Source organism: Lepisosteus oculatus, chromosome 2 (genome assembly GCF_040954835.1).
Source record: "Lepisosteus oculatus isolate fLepOcu1 chromosome 2, fLepOcu1.hap2, whole genome shotgun sequence".
Classification (NCBI taxonomy): Eukaryota; Metazoa; Chordata; class Actinopteri; order Semionotiformes; family Lepisosteidae; genus Lepisosteus; species Lepisosteus oculatus.
This window is the reverse complement of record NC_090697.1, coordinates 65309287-65324625: the sequence shown is the minus strand read 5'-3', so window position 1 is coordinate 65324625 and position 15339 is coordinate 65309287. Positions and strand designations below refer to the sequence as shown.

The window sequence follows — 15339 nt, the reverse complement described above, 5'->3', positions numbered from 1 at the left end:
GTGTGTCCGGCGGTGTGAGACAGTAGGTTGTGTGTGTCCAGCAGTGTGAGACAGTAGATTGTGTGTGTGGAGTGTGTCCGGCGGTGTGAGACAGTAGATTGTGTGTGTCCAGCGGTGTGAGACAGTAGATTGTGTGTGTGGAGTGTGTCCGGCGGTGTGAGACAGTAGATTGTGTGTGTGGAGTGTGTCCGGCGGTGTGAGACAGTAGATTGTGTGTGTTTGGCAGTGTGAGACAGTAGATTGTGTGTGTGGAGTGTGTTTGGCAGTGTGAGACAGTAGATTGTGTGTGTGGAGTGTGTCCGGCGGTGTGAGACAGTAGATTGTGTGTGTGGAGTGTGTTTGGCAGTGTGAGACAGTAGATTGTGTGTGTGGAGTGTGTCCGGCGGTGTGAGACAGTAGATTGTGTGTGTGGAGTGTGTCCGGCGGTGTTGCACACTACAATGTGTGGGAGACGTGTGGGTGACTTTGGGACACATCAGAAGGGGGGATTTAGGGGGTGGTGTGGGAGCACACAAAGAGGTCTGGACTAATCAGGAGAGAGAGGGGGTGCTGTGTAGGGGTTTATTGCAGAATGCGCACAGTACGTCTGCTTGACATCTAGTTTTATTATTTTTTTTCCAAAGGCTTCGCTATAGTTTTCTCTTTTTTGTGGATAGGTTTAAAACACTAGTTTTACGGCACATTGCTATAGTTTACTGTTGAAAACGATGGGTTTTACTACACATTGGTATTCGTTACTTTGTTTAAATCATGATTTTACAGCACATTGCTTCTCTTTACTTAGTTTCACTGCACTTTGCTACAGTGTACTGTGATTTATGACATATTAATCGTGTACCACAGCAAATTTACAACGGAAATGTGCTGTGACTCACCTTCAGACCTCTGTTTTGCGCTCGGGCTGACTCAAAACCAGAGCTGTGTCCCTTTGTATCTACCATGCTGTCTCCTTTCTGCAGCCTGAGATCACCCGTGGGTGAGACGGGAGCTTTCTGCCCTCCTCCAGCTTTCTCACTCACACTCTTCCTCCACCCACTCTCTCATTCTCTTCTCCTCCCTGGCTCGGTCCCCCAAACACTCCTTTATGAGCAGGACAGATCAATCACTGTAGCATTGTGGGTTCACAGTTAGCAATCATTTCTAATCGTGGCAACCAAGCAATTCGTGTTTGCAGCTTAAAAGGAAAAGCTAAGAGAGAATTAAAAAGGTTTTAGCTGCATCTGATATGTGGTTGCAAGGAAAATAAAGTCATTCATCAACAGAAATATATAAAAAAGGTATTTATCACAAAACAAATATTTATAGGGATCAATTTTGTACTCCATTGCCAGACGTCATTCTGTCACCCACATCTCCCTGCTCTCTCAACCCTGTGTCTTTGTGCTCCCTTTCCTCTCTCTCTCGTTCCCTCTATCTCACTTCAATTCAAAGGTATTTTATCAGCCTAGCTAATAACATCACTGCGGCCAAAGGTATTACACAATTCAACAGTCCATCCGGTCTGAACAGTTTTCCGTCTCTGTCTCGCCCTTCTCTCTCTTCCTCTCAATCCACTGCCTCCCTCCTTTCTTCTGGCCTTTTCTTAATCTCATTCAGAATCCAGTATGAACTCACTCCGGCTTTCTCACTCACGATATGATAGCTTCCTCATCTCCCTCCTCTCCCCCAGCCTCAACCAGGGCAGAATGGGGCCTCCTGAGTTACTCAACCAGTAAAGCAGGTTCGAACCTGGGTCCTGTAACTAGCTGATCGTGACCCAGGTTCTCCAAGTCATGCATTAGGGCTCTCAGTGTTATCAGCGAGGAACCCACCTTTCCACCAATCAGCTTTGATCCTCCTGTATGGGGCTGTGCTTCCTGTGACGCGTTAAAAGATGATTGGCTGAAAGGTGGGCACGTGGGAAGAGTCGGTTTACACTTCCTCATTTTCCCCGTGTACGGTCTTGGGATTTATAGCGGCGATTCCAAATTGCTTGAGACAGGATATCAATGCACTTTGAGAGAGCTATGAGACACCTGTCTGCTGGCTGCTCTCCTGTTGATGATCATTAGGACTGGGAAAGTCTGGCCAAGGAATCTGGTCTCTTTCTGTCCACAGAGCTGCCTGGACTTCAACTTTAACTGCCTTGCAGAACTTGAATACCTTTAGCCTGATCTGGGCTTTCGATCAAGCAGTGTGGGACTTTCAGAGCACAAAACTGTTTTTATCTCTCTGGTTCTATTATCAGAGAATTTATAGATTTTGCTTAATATTAGATTTTTTAGCATTTAACAGACTTCATTTAAATATCTATTGGTACAGTGTTTTTTTGTATTATATCTGAACTTTTTTTATCACTCAACAGTAGTTTTAAAGCTCTGAAGCTTCTGCGATACGTTAAGTGCTGTTAAGAGTGTGGTAGGAATGTCAGATTTGTCACTTTTTGTTAATAAAGCTTGGAAGAAGTGAAATGCCTCCCTCTCTTACTCCCTTTCACGGTTTTCCACCATTCTCTGCTCCCCACCCCCACTTTCTCTTCCTCTGCCTGGGGCTGTGCATCTCGCGCACTGATACAGGAAGAGGCTGGCTGACTTCCTGTGACACAGGTAGTGGAGGCGTTCTGCTCATCAGTTCCATTGTCGCGGCAACCGCTGAGGCCGGCGCGGTCACATGACATACTGAAACAAGGCAAGAGGCTGGTGCATCCTGGGTGTTTCAGTTCCTGTGTGCGGTGTTTATAGAACGCACGCACGGGGTATGCCTGCGTCTCATCTCAGTAGTCAGTCCTCAACGTGGGAAAAAAGGCCTATGTGAAATACTCCTTCAATGATCACAGTTTCGGACAAAATAGTATGTTCCTCTCTTGTTTTCCCTTGCTTTCTGTCTTTGTCACTCTCCCCTGCTCCGTGTTTTCCCTTCTGTGTCCTACTTTTGCTTTCTCATTCTCTTTCTTCATTTCTCCCAAACTCTTCCGAGTTGCTGAGTCTCTTAAACAGTCTTCTCCTCCTGTCTTTTGGATGCTCTTCTGCCTCACTCAAACTCTCACCCTCTCCCGGTCTTCCTGCACGCTTTTTCCCCAAACAATTCAATTCAATTCAAGGTGCTTTATTAGCATGACCGATGGGTACAATCAGTGTTGCCAAAGCAAATAAAAATAATAAATTAACATGGAACAAAACAAAAGTAAAATAAAATCTACAGACATTTACTATAGAGATATGTCATAAAATATTTACATATATTGTAAGCATATTGAGCATTACTGGGAGACAGACTCACTGTTCCTCAGGCTGTGACAGGAGATCACATACTGGGCTGCCAGATCAACTGAGTTCCCTCCTCCCTCTCCCAGTAGGATTGGGACCCATTTTGATTCTGGCAGGTGTGGGACTCTGGGACTAGATTTCTGAGTTTAGGGAAGAATGTTTCTCTAATCCCAGAGTATCTGTCACAGTACAGAAGAAAGTGCACCTCTGTCTATATTTCTCCCCGCCGGCAGTGGGAGCACAGCCTGTCCTCTCTGGGTATCCAGGTCTGCCTGTGTCCAGTTTCTATGGCCAGGCTGTGGTCACTGAGCCTGTCCTCTCTGGGTATCCAGGTCTGCCTGTGTCCAGTTTCTATGGCCAGGCTGTGGTCACTGAGCCTGTCCTCTCTGGGTGTCCAGGTCTGCCTGTGTCCAGTTTCTATGGCCAGGCTGTGGTCACTGAGCCTGTCCTCTCTGAGTATCCAGGTCTGCCTGTGTCCAGTTTCTATGGCCAGGCTGTGGTCACTGAGCCTGTCCTCTCTGGGTGTCCAGGTCTGCCTGTGTCCAGTTTCTATGGCCAGGCTGTGGTCACTGGACCTGTCCTCTCTGAGTATCCAGGTCTGCCTGTGTCCAGTTTCTATGGCCAGGCTGTGGTCACTGAGCCTGTCCTCTCTGGGTGTCCAGGTCTGCCTGTGTCCAGTTTCTATGCCCAGGCTGTGGTCACTGAGCTTGTCCTCTCTGAGTATCCAGGTCTGCCTGTGTCCAGTTTCTATGGCCAGGCTGTGGTCACTGAGCCTGTCCTCTCTGGGTATCCAGGTCTGCCTGTGTCCAGTTTCTATGCCCAGGCTGTGGTCACTGAGCTTGTCCTCTCTGAGTATCCAGGTCTGCCTGTGTCCAGTTTCTATGGCCAGGCTGTGGTCACTGAGCCTGTCCTCTCTGAGTATCCAGGTCTGCCTGTGTCCAGTTTCTATGGCCAGGCTGTGGTCACTGGGCCTGTACTTCGTCAGGGTCTCTCTTCTCCATCTCCCAAAATCCTCTGCCCCTCTCACTCCCCCCAAAAAAATTGTTCACTCCTCCCCTCTCACTCTTAGTTTTCTCCCTCCCAGACACGTTGGCCCTTTCTCTACTGCCCTCACACGCCCGGTCTTCTCCTCGCCCCCTCACTCTCGCCGTTCCTATCTGCCATCCTGGTGGCAAGACTCTCTCTGCCGAGATCAGGGTGGGATTAGTGTGGATTAGCGTCATGCCAGGAGTTAATCCACTGCCAGCTCCATAATCCCCGGAAAACCCAAGAGGGATTGACCCCATCGCCTTCCCAGAATCTCCTTCTCCTGCTACCCCGCCACCTCCGCAACGTCTGTCCTTCCCTGGGTGTGCTGCCGTGCCAGTCTGCGTACCCGTCGGCCTAGTCTGACTTCTCCATGGGTTTTTACACACCATGAGATCAGGGCCTTTGCGCTGCCAGAAAGACAACCGACTCACCAGCTGTGCCTTTCCGATAATAATAATATTGAATAAATTGCTTACACTTATATAGCGCTTTTCTGGACACCCCACTCAAAGCGTTTTACAGGTAATGGGGACTCTCCTCCACCACCACCAGTGTGCAGCCCCACCTGGATGATGCGACGGCAGCCATAGTGCGCCAGAACGCTCACCACACATCAGCTCTCAGTGGGGAGGAGAGCAGAGTAATGAAGCCAATTCATAGAGGGGGATTATTAGGAGGCCATGATTGGTAAGGGCCAATGGGAAATTTGGCCAGGATGCCGGCGTACACCCCTACTCTTTTCGAGAAACACCCTGGGATTTGTAATGACCACAGAGAGTCAGGACCTTGGTTTTACGTCTCATCCGAAGGACGGTGCCTGTTTACAGTATAGTGTCCCCGTCACTATACTGGGGCATTAGGACCCACATGGACTGCAGGCCCCACTAACACCTCTTCCAGCAGCAACCTTAGTTTTTCCCAGGAGGTCTCCCATCCAGGTACTGACCAGGCTCACACCTGCTGAGTGGGTTCAGTGGGGCTGCCAGCTGGGAGTTGCAGGGTGATATGGCTGCTGGTTGTGCTGATGTTTATATACTACCTGATGCGGCACATCATTTCAGAGCTGGAACCCCTAGAGATACTGTAGGCTCAACAATATGCTCAGCAAGCTTGTCTCTCTTCCTCCTTTCCTCTGCCTCCCCTGCCTGTCTCTCACATCCTTTTGTGATGTCATGGCACGCTCACGCTGGGCCGCCTCTCGCCCGCTGGGCCTGCTGTGGAAATCCTGTCTATCTCTCTCTCTCTCTCTCTGTTCCCTGCTCGGCAACGACTCTTTTCCCTAAAACTGTCTTAAGGTCAAAGTCTCTCTCTCTGGTCTGACCACATCACACCCAGGGCAGAGGAATGCGTGGCCAGAGCTCACCACTAGCTGCAGCGATAGGAATAACTCTTTTGGAGATGCTGATGTGGTCTTGTGCTTTCGTTTTAATTCACTGCAGTCTTGATTTTGAACTGAAAGCTTTCCAGCACATTAATCCGTTCCTGTGAATGGCCTGGAAGTGCTGATTCACAGCTTTTCGGGACTTAGAGGTGATTGCGGGGAATTTTATTTGAGGTGAGGGGGTGGTGATGAGGGAGCTTGATGATTCTTTGAGCTCGTTGGAAATTTGCCTAAATTTGTGGAATGGTCAACAAAGTTTTTCTTTTGATGTGTGCTCCTCCATTTCAAAGCTATTTTCTACAGGTCATTGCTTCTCTCTTCTCTAGGCAGCCAGGTCTGCCGGTGTCCAGTTTCTATGGCCAGGCTGTGGTCACTGAGCCTGTCCTCTCTGGGTATCCAGGTCTGCCTGTGTCCAGTTTCTACGGCCAGGCTGTGGTCACTGAGCCTGTCCTCTCTGAGTATCCAAGTCTGCCTGTGTCCAGTTTCTATGGCCAGGCTGTGGTCACTGAGCCTGTCCTCTCTGGGTATCCAGGTCTGCCTGTGTCCAGTTTCTATGGCCAGGCTGTGGTCACTGAGCCTGTCCTCTCTGGGTATCCAGGTCTGCCTGTGTGCGGTTTCTATGGCCAGGCTGTGGTCACTGGGCCTGTCCTCTCTGGGTATCCAGGTCTGCCTGTGTCCAGTTTCTATGGCCAGGCTGTGGTCACTGGGCCTGCCCTCAATGGGTATCCAGGTCTGCCTGGGTCTAGTTTATACAGTATAGCCAGGCTGTGGTCACTGTCCCTGTACTCCTTCAGGGTCTGTTTCTCCTTGCTTTCTCTCATCCTAGTCAGATACTCCACCACTGTCTTTTGTCTTTTTAGAGCTGGTAACATTTCAGCGCATGTTGTGTTTGTCCCAGTGGGTGAGGTCGTGTTGTCTGGCTGGTGCTGTGACTTGCTTGCCTGTGAGCTGTGTGGATTGAGCAGTGGATGCAGGAGTCAGCGTGCTTCAGGGCAGCGCTTCAAGGGCTCAGCTCTTGGCAGAGCAGGGCCTCGGGGTGGTAGGAGTCCTGATCTTTGCTTTGCCTCTCAGAGAGGAACGCTTTCTCTGTCCTCTCTCTCTGCCTCCTGTGCAAGTGAACCAGCCACAAAAACCTTCGTGCACCCACTGTAGTTATTACCCACCAAATGGGCTTGACAGGCCTCTACCTTGGATGTTCTCTCAAGTTCTACACCCAAAAGTCTGACTTAAAAACAAATCTCGCGACAGACTCCGAGACCAACTGAATTCGCCCTTGACAACCAGGAGGCGATGTTTAATTGTGTACAATTCTCAGTACAAACCATGGCCGCTGTGAGCGGAGGTGCCGTCTTCTTCTTCCCCCCTCGCAGAGAAGGTCTCTCTTCACTCCAGCAGCTCCACCATCTCAGTCATGTTCTTGTCTTCCTCCTCCCGCTGAGCCCCCCTCTGTCTCTTCACACAGACCCTGACGGAGCGAGACCCCCAGCCTTCAGCACTGCCCCTTTGCTACAGCCCGCCCCAGATTTCCCAGCCACACGGCTTCCGTACTAAACCCTCAATCTGCTACAGGCAGCAAGCCTTTATCACCGAGCTCGGGGACCCCCACACTGATAGCACCCCAAAACAGGAAGCAGAGAGAGAGAGAGAGAGAGAGAGAGAGAGAGAGAGAGAGAGAGAGAGAGAGAGAGAGAGAGAGAGAGACAGACATGTCTGTAGATTTTATTTTACTTCTATTTTTTGTTTTGTTCTATGTTAATTTGATTATTTTTATTTGCTTTGGCAACACTGATTGTACCCATCGGTCATGCTAATAAAGCACCTTGAATTGAATTGAATTGAATTGAATTGAGAGAGAGAGAGAAAGCGTGTGCTGGAAACATAAGGGAGAGAGAGAAAGGAAAAGAGAAGCAGTGAGGTCTAACTGGCTTTCCTTCGAGCTCCCTTAATAACGAGCTATTAATAACTCATTCATATTGTAATACTAATAAAGCAGGAATATTGCTGCCACTGAACTGCCGGAAAAGGAAGTGCTTGCCACCGTCGCCAGGTGTCCGTGTTGGTTTTTGGTAGTATAGCACGCGGCCGTGATGTCACTTCCTGTGGCACTGTTATGTCACTCACCCAAAGGCCGCGAGGACGCCCACGCATGCCGCCGCACTCCCAGCTGTCACCGCAGCCACCCAGCCCCTGACCACGGGGGCGCTGTAGGTCACGGGAGTGGGGGGGGAGGTGCTGTTATCAGGGGGCAAGGAGGGGAGAGTCCGTACCGGCAGGGGAGAAGTGGGCGGCAGGGAGGTGACTGAGAGAGCGATAGAGGGATAGAGAGAGAGAGAGACAGACACCATAGTTGTTATTACTCTTGTTAAGACGTCTGTTGTTGTGTTCAGTATTGGTATCAGCTCTTCTAATATTCCATTTTAACTTCTGTGTGAACTGTACAGCTGCAACTAACTACAAGCAGCAGTACTGACAGAGCAGGGAGAGAGGGAGCAGGGAAACACAGGAGAGAGAGGAGGAGAGGTCAGAGAGAGGGAACAGGGAGAGAGAGATGGACAGACAGGAGGTGAGGGAGAGGAGGAGAGGTCAGAGAGAGAGACATGGACAGACAGGAAGTGAGGGAGAGGAGGAGAAGTCAGAGAATGAACAGGTAGAGAGAGATGGACAGACAGGAGGTGAGAGAGAGGGGGTGAGAGAGAGGGAGAGAGGAGAATGATAAGAGAGAGAGAACAGGGAGAGAAAGTGAACAGGGAATCAGAGCTGGATAGTGAGGGAGAATTGGAGGAAAGTCACAAGTGTAAATGTGTTGAAGAGCTACCCCCCAAAAAGAACCCACCCAAATGAAAAAGAGCACCTCCCCACCCGTACAGTGCCAGTATATAAAGGTTCAGCCTCCTGCATGAGCAACTGTGTCTGGCTAAGCATCTTGCACCACGCCAAGCCAAACCGCATCTGTGAGTTTGAGTCTGTTCCAGTTTGGATGTGGACCGAGTTTGTACTTGACTGAAAGTGTGAAAGACATCAAGCTGTCAGGACTGTGACAGATCATGTTTCCAGTCTTATCACTGCAGCTGCTCTGCCTCCCTGGCCCTGGGACTCACCACGCAGCAGGAACAGGATGCGAGTGAGGATAGTGCCGTTGGTGGACAGCAGGAGGCAGCGGTACACTCCCCCCTCCTCCATCCGCACCTGGTTCAGCACAACCCGGGCATCTGGGGTCGCTATCACCACCTCAAAATCCCCTTCGCTGGAAGCAGTCTGAGGGGAGAGAGGTTGGCACAGGCAGTAGGTTCAGGATCAGCGATCAACAGTGCCTGCTAGGTTTGTGCAAACAAACAGGAAGCTGCACATTGCTGGTAAGGGTTATGGCAACACACAAGGGCAACACAAGCAGGGTGTCAGTCTGTCAGTCTGTTGCAGGATGGACACACACATCATCCCTGTGCCACCCCAGCCCCTGAAGGACACAGGTGGTGGGAAGGGGGGGGGGGACAGTTCTGGCTTGAGAGGGGCAATACAGAGACACCAAACATGCAAGCTCCACACAGAGAGCCCTCCAGTCTAGACTCGAACCCCAGACCAAAGAGCTGTGAGAAAGCTGTACTAAATGCAACACTGCCATGCCACCCTTGTGCAAATGTGCATGCATAAACCCTAAAGTGTGGATGTTTGTTTGTATGATTAACATTGTGTACTTCCGCATACACATTGTTTGTATCTGAATTGTGAATATATTGAGCCATGTGTCTCCAGTGCAGGTGTATCAGTGCCCATCTCTCACCAGGTTGGGTGCCCAGGAGTACTGGTACTCTGCCTTGCCCATGGTGAGGCTGTGCCAAGGCAGGAAGCAGTTTAGCACAGCCTGGCCTCCCTCGGGCACCTGGATTCTGTACACTGCAGTCAGAGAGAGAGAGGGGTGACGTCTAACCCCCTTTTATCCAAATTTCAATGCAACTTAAGAATAACAAGATATATACATTTTACATTCAGAACATTCCAAAATGTAATCCCCTAAAATGGAACACCCCAGTTCTGAACAAACACGGGAAATCTATCCTTCAGCACGTGTGAGGCCTATTTCAGCTGCACCCTGCCGGGAGTAAACATGAGTTCCTCAATTCAGCTTGGTCGATAACAATCAGCCTACATTTTGCCTCAAAAAGTTGTTTGCAAAAAGGCTAAAATAGCCTCAATAACGTCCTTCAACAAATCAAACAGCTGAATGAGCAGGAAGCCCATGTGCAGAAGCAGCTGTGTCAGCTCACACAGAAATAACTGTACTGACTGACAAGATGGTAACATTGCCACCAAATGCATGGCATCAGGCAACTGTTGAAACAGAACTGCTAATAACACACAGACTGATAGTATTGCTGCGTGCAGGTCAGCACTGGAGATCCTCTGAGCAAAAAGGACGAGGGGAGCAGAGAGGCAGAGAGGGATAAGATAAAGAGAAACCAGACAAACTGTCACACAGGATGACCCACGTTCTTGGTTCATCCACTGTTGGGAGTATTGGCAGTTCCTGGCGTGTCCACCCATCTCTCGAGACACGCCCCAATCTGGCCCCGCCCCCACCCTTGCCACTCCCACTCCCATGCAACACCAACCTAATCCCTTACAGAACCCCAGTCTAGTTGCTCTTATACTGTAGGTCGCTGTTCCTTCTGACTGGCAACACCTACAAGCTAATAATGAATTAACAAACAGTCTTTTCGATTAAGAGAACGCTGTTCTTCTAAAGCTAAAGGGCACTCAAATTTAGTTTTAATTAAAATGGTCTTTTAATTACTTTAATGTATCAAGTCACCTGGTTAATTGATCATGATGGAATTCTTTGAAGTCTTTAGAAAATGTTGACTGAATGGTGACTTATAACGCCTGCTGGATCAAGGCTCTCATTGACCAGAGATGAAGATCCGTGTCTTACACTAAGTGTGAAGAAAGCTGTACGGCTTGTGGGACCCAGAGACCACGAGATACCCCTTGAAGAGTTTTCGGTTCAACAGATACTGTATGAGGGGAGACAGGAAGAGACTAGCAGGACTGGGGGGAGACAGAGAGTATCAGTAGGGGACAGTATCTCACCTCCACAGCTCTCCGCAGCAGTGGGAGACACACAGGTACGTACCGCCGGGTGACAGGAGGAACAGTTCATGACTCTCTGATACATCAGCCCTGAGACAGGGGGAGAGAGACAACGGGACAGAAAGGGGAGTGGGAGAGGGGTGGACAGGTAAAGAGAGGGATCACAGCAATCTGTGATCAGTAAGGTTGCTAGGTGTGGGAGGATGGAGAAAGTCGAGGGGAGGTGAGGAGAGGACAAGGAGGAGGAAGAGGAGGACATGGACGAGCAAGGAAAGGAACTCACCACACGTGTTTGGACAAAGTCCTAAAAAGGACAAAAAACAAAAAAACAAAATACAAATAAGATCAATGCAAAAGACAAAACAATCCTTTCCCTTCAGAGCTGTGAAAGACCAGTCCTGGTGCTGCCACATCTCTCTATTCCATGTGCTTAGTTTACCGTGGTAAATCACAGTTGTCAAATCCAGGTGTCTCCAGCCCTGGTCCAGTTAGTCTTGCAGATCAGCTGTTTCTAAAGCTTGGCAACACCCAGACGTTACTGATAAATGGAGCATGTGATCTGTTCATTTAATTTTAGTCCAAAACGATCAAGTCACCTGCTTAATTGACACCGATTCAGAATTGTTCCAGATCTTTAGAGATTGATGATGTAGTGGAGCTCTACAATCCCTGCTGGACTGGGGCTCTCTGAAACCAGGGTTGGAGACCGCTGTCCTCATCTGATGCGTTGGCACACAGGGGCAGCTAGCAGGTGGGCGTGCTTGTACCTGTCTCTATGAACCCCTTCAGGTGCTTCTCCAGAATTCCCCTTCCCTTCTCAACCACCTGGATCAGCTCAAACACAAGGTCCTTCTCTGGAGAGAGACAGGGAGACAGTGCTTCAGGCTGGCTCGCCTGTGAACTGAACCCGAGTTAGCACTATAGCCCAGGCTCGGTCTGCAGCAATGACATCATCAGCATGCCTCACACTACTCCGAGATCCTTCTCCTTGTAACAGTAATCTAGCAAAGAGGGTGGCATCCCTATTCATTGGGTATAGAGGCAGCTTTCAATCAGCACCTGATAAAGACATGCAAAACAGCTGCTTACACTTCTGTTATCCACACAAATGGTTCAATGAAGGTGTTAAAGTTTGTATTTTGACACACACACACACGGCTGGTCATTGGTGGGCTCTGGGGAACTGGCCCACTGCTTTCAGAACACAAAAATTAAAAGTTAAATAGATAATCTAATGTCATTAATGGCATGTTAACCCAAATAATTTCTGCTGGATTAACAATGTAAAAAAAGAGTTATATATATTTCATGTTTGTTTACCCTCATATACCTCATCGGGGTAAAGTTCCTGACTTCCTGGTTCAAATCCCATGTGAGACACATCCCATGTGACTTTTAAACTATGTAATTGTGAAATCATCTTCTAATAAATGTCTTGTGTGATTCAGGTATCGTTTTCTTCTAGCCAACACAAACAGCAACATCTTACAAGCATCTCATATTTAATTTGTTACAGATTAGCAGTGATAATTGGCAAATGAAAATAAACCTGTTTTAATAGTGGGATGCAGCAGATGTATTTCTGTGTCTGCTATTCACATATTGAAGAAGAGTATATTATTTTCCACCACATAGTAGGTATCATGTACTGAAGAACAAAACAACCTTTCATATCCTAAGGTTTTGTGGAACAGAGGCATTTTTTTGCTCATCGTTACCTTGGCGAGGGGTGTTGAGGAACTTGTGGAATTCACTCTGGTACTCAGTACGTGCGCGATACAGTGTGCTGGCATCTGGAGAGGGGTCACAGAGAGGTGAAAGGGAAGGGCTCTTAGTTTTTATACCACAAAGAAACTACTTACAAGGAATTTCCAAAAGCCAGGAAATGGGAGTACGGACCAAATGACTCAGAACTCCCAGCAGGCCAGGTATGGTGTGCACTTATATGCAATGAAAACTTATACAGCATGGGGCTGCAGAGTGGCTCAGCGCACAGAGCAGGGAGCTCCAGAGCGGCCCAGCGCACGGAGCAGGGAGCTCCAGAGTAAATCAGAGCACGGAGCAGGGAGCTCCAGAGTAAATCAGAGCACGGAGCAGGGAGCTCCAGAGTAAATCAGAGCACGGAGCAGGGAGCTCCAGAGTAAATCAGAGCACGGAGCAGGGAGATCTAGAGGGGCCCAGCACATGGTAAAGATCTCCATTCAGAGTACAGACTGCGCCATGCAGCATAAACACGGCTGTCTGTCCAGCCGACACTGCTGCCCAGAAGTGACCGCACAGCCAGGGCCGGGCTTGAGCCAGCCATGGTATCCTTGTCATGTCAGGCGCTGGGCAGCTGGCAGTGCCGCCAGCAAGAGAGAGAGTGGCACCTGCCCGTCCTCTCGCCATCCACAGGGACTGCTGGGCTCGCAATGGTAAAAGAGCAGGAAGCAAAAGAGAGAGCAGGGGCAGGGAGACACCGATTGAGACACAGGGAGGTTAGAAAAGCAGAGGGGGTGGAGCACATCAGAAGCAGGAGGGAAGGCAGACCACCAGGGAGAGGATGAAGACTAGGTGTGGTAGATAAAAAAAGATGGGAAGAAGGCTGTTTACCTATGACACCCTGGAAGTGTTGGCTAGTGAGCCTGTAGTTGACATATGCCTGGTCTATCACCTTCTTCAGGGATGGCTGATTCTGGATGTGCATCTCCAGGAAATCATCGTGAATAAACTGGACCAGTCGATCGCACTGCAGACAGCTGCCCACATAGGGCAGGTCGGGGAGAAAAAGCGAGAAGAAGAGGAGGAGAAGTGAAATGGGCAAAGCCATCATGTGCTAGTGACCTGAGGCACACACAAACACTCAAACCTTTTAAAAGGGCCATCACAGGACAAGCAGTGATGTCACAATGCAGACCCCATTGTGACATCATCGCTACGGCAACACACCTGCACACAGGAGGAGTCAAGGGCAGAGCAGCATCACGACAGTGGAGCATGAGGAGATCACCGCGCTTGCTGGCTCAGGCCGGCGTGCACTCTGCCTGAAATGGGGAACTTTCCCTTCAAGCAGCAGCACTGACAGAGCAGGGAGAGAGGTTAGAGGGAGGGAGCAGGGACACGGACAAGGAGAAACACCAGATGAAGAGATACTTTTGTTCATTACTGATCTACCAACCTTGACTAAGAAAATGCCTTGGAATCAGCAGAGCAAAATGTGAAATGTCTTGCTTAGATGTAATCTTTGGGAAATTAGTAATTGAAGTTGGTTTTACTTCCAAACAAGAAAACAAAGCTATGGATGTTATCATATTTTTTTTCCTTTTAACTCTATGTGCTAAACTCTTGTAAAGGGAGGATACATTTGTATTTTCCAAACTACTACAATAGCTTATCTCACCCCACTGACAATCCAGCAATCCAGGGGTTGAAAATATTTTTTCTTTAAAGCAAAAAAAAACTTTCAAAACCTTTAGCTTCAAGAATTTAATGAACAGAAGGTATTGAAGGTGATCCTTCATATCACTGTGAACACCATTGAAAAAATTGCACTTCCCAGCCAAAAAAAAGAGATTCAAAGTGAGTTGGTCTAATTTCCAAAACACACAATAACACAGCAGCAACTCCACCTCCTAATCTGGGAATCTCACTATGACACAGCAGAGCTCCTCTCTATGTCCTAATTCAGGAATCACACTGGATTCAGAGGGCATTTCTCAAAAAGAGTAGGGGTATTACAACACACCCTGGGATTTTTAATGACCACAGAGAGTCAAGACCTTGAGGTTTTACATCTCATCTGAAAGACGGCATCTTTTTACAGTATAGTCCTCCTGTCACTATACTGGGGCATTAAGACCCACATGGATCGCACGGTGAGCACCCCCTCCTGTTAGTCCCACTAACACCTCTTCCAGCAGCAACCTTAGTTTTCCCCAGGAGGTCTCCCATCCAGGTACTGACCAGGCTCACACCTGCTGAGTGGGTTCAATGGGTTGCCAGTTGTGAGTTGCAGGGTGATATGCATACTGGCAAAAAGAAAAGAGTAGGGGTGTTAATCCCACTGTCCAGGCCAAATTTCCCACTGCCCTCCTAATAATCCCCATCTCTGAACTGGGTTCATCACTCTGTTCTCCTCCCCACTGAGAGCTGGTGTGTGGTAAGCGGACTGGAGCATCATCCAGGTGGGGCTGCACACTGGTGGTGGTGGAGGGGAGTCCTTTGAGTGGAGTTTTCAGAAAAGCACAATATCAGTGTAAGGAATAACTACTGCTACTACTACTACTACAGAGGCCAAACTTCCTCAAAGTGCTCTTACTGACTTGTCTAAGCCATGACAGTGAAGAAGGATTATAAACACTATAGCATGACTATTCCTTTATGCAGGGGAACTACAGGATTCCAGACACCACAGGACACTTGCAGACAGTCGATTGTTTTAAGGGTTTCCCAAAGCCACTAGAAATTAACAAAAAACTGGCCTTCCAAACTTCTCCAAAACTGACACTGGTTCAACATTTATTAAATTATTCCCATAATTTACTTCCAGTTTCTTGGTATGCGGAGGTCAGTACTTCACGTTACTGTTCACCTTACACAAAACAATGTGCCATCCTGTTC

General features: G+C 48.7%; 1 protein-coding gene across 5 annotated transcripts; it reads right to left on the bottom strand.

The window, feature by feature from the left end:
* Positions 1 to 275: 275 nt before the first annotated feature.
* LOC107076804 (izumo sperm-egg fusion protein 1) lies at positions 276 to 13601 on the bottom strand. 5 transcript variants are annotated; one of them, XM_069180776.1, is made up of 9 exons: positions 13333 to 13601; positions 12459 to 12533; positions 11508 to 11594; positions 11024 to 11044; positions 10741 to 10830; positions 9434 to 9546; positions 8754 to 8910; positions 7777 to 7954; positions 276 to 1080 (listed from the first exon to the last, which is right to left on the bottom strand). In XM_069180776.1, exons 1-9 carry the CDS (start codon positions 13550 to 13552, stop codon positions 1041 to 1043), a joined length of 981 nt encoding a protein of 326 aa, XP_069036877.1. In that variant the 5' UTR covers positions 13553 to 13601; the 3' UTR covers positions 276 to 1040. The 5 variants fall into 5 exon arrangements, with proteins under 5 accessions (XP_069036877.1, XP_069036875.1, XP_069036874.1 ...); XM_069180774.1 differs by lacking the exon at positions 276 to 1080 and adding an exon at positions 6913 to 7161; XM_069180773.1 differs by lacking the exon at positions 276 to 1080 and adding an exon at positions 6913 to 7120 and having other exon boundaries at positions 13333 to 13597.
* Positions 13602 to 15339: the final 1738 nt, after the last annotated feature.